At 51.2% G+C, this 5,847-nt stretch overlaps 1 protein-coding gene across 4 annotated transcripts in view; it reads right to left on the reverse strand.

Moving 5' to 3' along the window:
* The window catches only part of Vwa5b1 (von Willebrand factor A domain containing 5B1), a 70,613-nt gene that overhangs the window by 42,179 nt on the left and 22,587 nt on the right, over positions 1–5,847 (reverse strand). For 3 of the 4 annotated variants that reach the window (XM_031379208.1, XM_031379210.1, XM_031379207.1), the window contains 3 exons: positions 4,852–5,013; positions 2,823–2,966; positions 911–1,166 (listed from right to left, as the gene is read on the reverse strand). In XM_031379208.1, the coding sequence (XP_031235068.1) occupies positions 911–1,166; positions 2,823–2,966; positions 4,852–4,990 (539 nt within the window). In that variant the 5' untranslated portion in view covers positions 4,991–5,013. The remainder of the gene's footprint in view (positions 1–910; positions 1,167–2,822; positions 2,967–4,851; positions 5,014–5,847) is intronic. The other variant, XM_031379209.1, reaches the window with a different exon arrangement.

A 5,847-nucleotide genomic window follows, 5' to 3' on the forward strand; every position in this document is an offset into this window, starting at 1 on the left:
GAGGAAGGGGAAGAGGAGGAGGAAGGGGAAGAGGAGGAGGAAGGGGAAGAGGAGGAGGAAGGGGAAGAAGAGGAGGAAGGGGAGGAGGGGGAAGAAGAGGAGGAAGGGGAGGAGGAGGCAGAAAGAGGGAGAAGAACATAACTATTGCCACCCTAGTCTATTCTAGATAAACCAGCAGCCCCATTCATTCTGCCTTGCTGTCCTAGCCTTGCAGTGCAGTTACCTGTTGCCCGAGTGAGCTCCTCCCTAGGGACCCCGTCCTCAGTGTCAGGCTGTCAGTGAAGCCTGACCTAGTCTCTGGATCCCAGGTTGGGACTCCTTCCTCATTCTCTTAGCCCGAAGGAGATCTCCCCAACCACAGTTTTCACACCACCATTAGTTACGTGTTTAAGCACATGCATAAGAAATCACATGACTGTTGCACGGCAATAATGATCTCTTCTCTTCAATTTTTGTTGGTGGTTTTGAGGTAGGGTGCCAACCTATGTAGTTCTGGCTTTTAGTGAACTCACAGTGCAGACCAAGCTGGCCTTGAATTCACAAAGACCCATCTGCCTGCATCTGCCTCCTCAGTACTGAGATTAAAGGTGAATGCCACCAAGCCTGGCTCCCCTCCAAGTTTCTAAACTGCAAGAATCAAGTTGTTTTATCTCTTCTCTCTCCCTAACACTCGGTCGTAGGGCTTGCCACATAGTAAGTGGTCAGAAAAGTCCCTCTTAAGTGCATTGAAAATTAACCCTTGGGAATTCTAAAGTCTTGTACTTCTGCCAGAACCAAGGCAGGGTTCTTCAGGGAGATATTTCTGGAACTCTGAAAGTAAGAAGGCCCCAAACCTTCCCCTGTGCCCCCCTGCCCCCATCTCCTTCTGGCTGCCCCTGACCTGGTCCCAGTCTGGGTAGAGCCTTCTTACCCTCGTGGCTGTTGGCTGAAGGAGCCAAACTTGTGGGTACAGGATGGAGGCACGGTCGGGGCACAGATGGCCGGCAGAACAACCCTCACGGCCCCGCTGGGCAGCGTGGGGAGTTCGGAGGAGGTGCTGATGAAGATGGTGACATTCTCCATGGGAGCAATGGTCCCCAGGTTGACCAGGAACAGAATTCGCTCCAGATCCTCATCCAAGGTCACCTTTCCCAGTGCGATGGGAATCTCGTCTTCTGGAAAGTTCCCTAAGTGCGAGGTTAGCTTCAGGTGTTATTTAGACCTCAGCTCTGACCCCCCTCTAAACTTGATGTGGGGTAGCTTTCAGCAGCCTCCTTTTGCTGATGGGGAAACTGAGGCCCAACATGGAGGGTCGCCTGGCTTAAGCTGCTCAGCCAATTCCTAGCTCCCTGGCATGGATCTGTGCCCTCATGGATCTGACTGGAGGGTGTGGATTTCCATCAGAAGACTCAGAACCACAGGACACCCCACCGGAGGATCACATGCCCACCCTGCAAACCCCACCCAGACCCGATTCTGCTTGTGAACTTTGCTTTCATCTGAAAGGTACATTTCTCCAGGTCCTACCCATCCATCAACTACCCCACCCCCGGAGAACCTCCCTGGTTCCCAGTGAGACTCCCTTCCCCTCCTCTGACATCATCAGGACCTTTCACCACAGACACATCAGAAGGCAGCATCCTCAGCATACATCTGGATGCTCACGTTAACATCTTCAGCTTCATCCTCCAGAACAGCCAATGATCTGATTACATTCTGTGCTTACATCATGCCCTACTTGTTATGCTGTGTGGCCTTGAGTCTGCCACTTAAGTCTCTGAGCTTTAGTTTCCTCACGAGCAGGAATCATTAGCTACACTTCCAGAACTTACTGTGGCTTAAGTTCTTGGTCCACATCATTTTAGCTCTGAGTGGATCTGATTGTTTATTCCATTTTACAGACGACTGTGTGTGTGTGTGTGTGTGTGTGTGTGTGTGCACACGTGTGTGCGTGCGCGCACATGCTCGCATCTGTACACAGGTGCATGCACCCGGGAGTGCATGGCCAGAGAGATGCTGGGTGACTTCTTGTGTTATATTCTCTCTATATATACTTTATATTCTCTCTCTCTCCTCTTTCTCTCCTCTCTCTCTCTCTCTCTCTCTCTTTCTCTTGGTTTTTCAAGACAGGCTTTCTGGCTGTCCTAGAACTCACTCTGAAGACCAAGCTGGCCTTAAACTCAGAGATCCACCTGCCTCTGCCTCCCAAGTGCTGGGATCAAAGGCGTGTGCTATCGTGTGCTATCACACCCGGCTCTCTACTACTCTCTTGAGACAGGATCTCTCATTAAATTTGGAGTCTGAGGATTTTTGGTTAAATTGGTTAGTCAACAAACACCAGGGATACTGTCTCTGCCGCATCTAGTGCTGGGGTTATTATATGTGTAGACCCACATACCCAACTTTTTATTTGGGCACCAGGAATCTAAAGTCAGGTCTTCATGCTATGCAGAAGGAAACTCTCTTACTGTTAGGCCAGCTCCCCAGGCCTCAGACAAGATTTACTTCTTATCCAAGGTCATACCACCTGTAACAAACAGGATCAGAGCCAGCCCCTGGTGGGACTCATTCCATACAGCCTCTGAGACAGAGTGGTCAGCAACCTGCCTCTTCATAATCCTCCACACACCCTCAAGACCAAAGGGCTGCTTTAGAGACCATGGAGCTGAGGTGCGTACAAGTTCACCATCGGCTCAAGGTCATACAGTTCTACCTCAGGATCCCTGGCTGTTTGTTCAGCACTCTCTAACACATCCCATGCTGCCTTGCCACATGCCTGAGGCTCTCTGGCTCAGGTGGCCTCCCACCAGGCCAGCCTCGACACTGGCCTGAGGTCTTCTTACCTGTGACAGTGGCGGGTTGGATATCCAAGTGGCTTCTGTCCAACTTGGCTTTGTCTCTGAGCTGTATGGTCACAACACGGTCAGCAATGATTGCTTCAAAACCAACCACTGTGGTATACTCGTCTATCGGATACACGAAGAGACCTGGTGGAGAAGGGCCTGGCATCATGGGGTGCTTAGCACCATCCTGCATGTCTTGGGCCTGCCAGTGTACTTACTGCCCCTGAGGGGACAGAGCAGAGCTGGGCCAGGGAGGGGCAGGTGGGGGCAGCAGCAGGCAGCGAAGGGCAGCTGTGTTCAGTTCCCATCAGCTCTTACTCTTGGGTGTGTGGGCTGCTGGGGCCAGAAAGTCTAGTTTTTAAGGAAAATAAGACCAGAGCTGTCATATAGGCTGTGACTGGGTCTAACAGTACACGTCTGGGTGGCGAATTGAGTTCACAGGCACTGGTTTGTCACTGGGACCAACAAGGGTGGGGCTGTGGAAAAGCTAGAGAAGAGTTCAAATCCAGGCCTTTCTTGTTCCCCATCTTTGCTACATTGGACAGGACACTCATCTCTAAGCCTTTAGTAACCCCATCTACAGGACAAGGCAAACACAGCAAGTCTCATGGTGCCGTTTATTAAGCTATGCCCCACACACTGGCACCACACATTTTGTGTCTCATTTGTCTTCCTCGGTGCTAAGGGTTGGACCCGGGGCCTTTCACAGGCTAAGCAAGTGCTCTACCGCTGCCTTATCTTCTCATCCTTCTGCTTAGTTTTTATTGTGAGACAGGCTCTCCCTAAGTTGCCTAGGCTAGCCTTGAACTTGCTACATAGCCCAGCTAGACCTTGAATTTTCAATTCTGTCTCAGCCTCTGGAGTAGCTGGGATTGCCAACTTGCACCAACAGGCCTGGGTATCTTTTTTAGAGCTGAACTTCTTCAGCATGAAGAATGTGCTAGTGCTTGGATTTGTGCTCATCTGGGACAGAGCCTGGGATTCTGCATTTCTCTTCAGCTTCTAAGTGATGCTGAGCTTAAATGTCTCGAGTCATCTCCCTCTAAGATGGAAACTGCACAGTGCTGGGACCATGGTGAGACCTCCACAAACCCTGACATCCTGTCCTCCAGAGACTCAGTTTCCTTCTCTGCAAAACGGGAGCACTTTTCCCTCCTGAGGGCAAGCTCAAGAGGAAAGCCAAGGGGCTGCCTCAAAGCTTCCCAGTAACTTTGTCTCCAGGGTTCCTAGGCAGGCCCTGTTTTCAGTCTCCAATGGTAGGCTCCTTCAAACAGAAGTAGGCCAAGTTCACTCAAACCCTTGAGGAGAATAAAGTTCCCATGTGGGTTCCTATCAGTTAGTGTTGGACCCCAGGGCAGCGTTGAAGTGGTGGCTGCGTTTGGGGACAGAGAGAATGGGTTAGCCATTAGGAGACTCCATTGCTTCCAATAAGAAGGGATCCTGGTGGGATGTGGTGGCATATGTTTGTAATCCAGCACTTAGGAGATGAGGCAGGAGATTGCTAAGGATTTGTGGCCAGCTAATACTAGAGCTATAGAGCTATATAGAGCTATATAGTAATACACTGTCAACAAACAAAACCAACCAACCAACAAACAAACAAAAACCTCCAACCAACCAATCAAATAAGCAAGAAAGCAAAAAAGGGTTTGGAGAGAGTTAACCCTGGCTGCCCTCTGTCAGTCAGCTTAGGGAAGGAGCGATGTGCAGGGACCATCCCTGTCTTTACCCTGACAAACCCCCAGTCATGAGTCATATCTACATTTCCCGCCCATGCATCTTTAGGCACGGCTATTTCCTCTACCCCTCCCTCACAGAACCCGCATCTCCACTCGAATCTCGATGAAATCCCTGCTTTCACTTCTCCACTTTCAAGCCTGTGGAGCAGCCCTGGAAATCCCACTTTATGGATGTGGAAGCAGACACAGAGAGGTCACACACTTGCCCCATGTCAGTCAGCACAGTAAAAGCCCAGGCCAAGGCTCAGCATAGAGGGGAATTGCCCAGGAAGTCCACACAGGGGTCTTACCTTGAAAGGGCTGAGCCTCCAGGTTGCCATAGGTGAGGGAAGCCGTCAGGCCCAGGGCGTAGCCACTTACGTAGGAGGTGACCTCCGATGCAGTGAGAGGCAGGGCTGCCCCTGTGACACAGTTCAGCAGGCCAGGCATTCTGGGGCTGCTCAGCTCAGAGCCTGCAAGAGACAGGGTAGTCAGGTGCTGAGGATGACACTCATTTGAACGCCTTAAAAGCTGGAGCTTCATGCTCTTCATCACCTTGGGACTTCAGAGTTAGTATCTTGAGAGAAGGGGACATGGTTACTTGACATTTCATGTCACATACAGGAAATCCATGAAACCTGCTGGCACTCGTCCCCAGTCAGGGCTAGTGTGGAAGTGTCTGATCAGATAATGGAGACATTCTTGTGTCTCCCCCCCCCCAACCCATGGTTTGTGCTTTAGTGGGAATGAGGGACTCAGTTTTCACCTCATCCCTGTAAATCCTTTGATCTCTGAGTGTCACATTTCTTTCTGCAAAATGAAGGTATTGACACAAGTCCCCTTCCTCTGGCTGCAGAGGACCAGCTCACTACAGTCAACCCTTGGCTTGTGAGGGGTCTAAGTCACCAGAGACACCAGAATGAAGAAGCTGTCGTCCTTCTGGGTGGGACTTTCTTGCCCTTCCCCCTATCCATGTCATGGCTAGGGCTGGGACTTCTCTGGGGAGAGTCCTGGAGTCTATCCACTGCCTTCTTTCTCTGTCACCAGCTCCTATGTCCCAAGGTACCATGTCCTTCTGGACCTTAGCTCTTCCTGGAGTCAAATATACACTTCCTGGCTAAAGCCAGTGGTCAGAAGGCTCCTTCCAGCCCAAGGCCCCTGCCTAAGCCCCACCCCTCGGCAGCGCATCTTTCCCTCCTCACCACCGCATTTGCCACACTGCCTGGAAGTCTGGCCCCACTCCCGCCACCATCGTTGTCGTAGTTGTCGTCGTCTTCTTCTTCTTCTTCTCCTCCTCCTCCTCCTCC

Source organism: Mastomys coucha, unplaced genomic scaffold, assembly GCF_008632895.1.
Source record: "Mastomys coucha isolate ucsf_1 unplaced genomic scaffold, UCSF_Mcou_1 pScaffold18, whole genome shotgun sequence".
Classification (NCBI taxonomy): domain Eukaryota; kingdom Metazoa; phylum Chordata; class Mammalia; order Rodentia; family Muridae; genus Mastomys; species Mastomys coucha.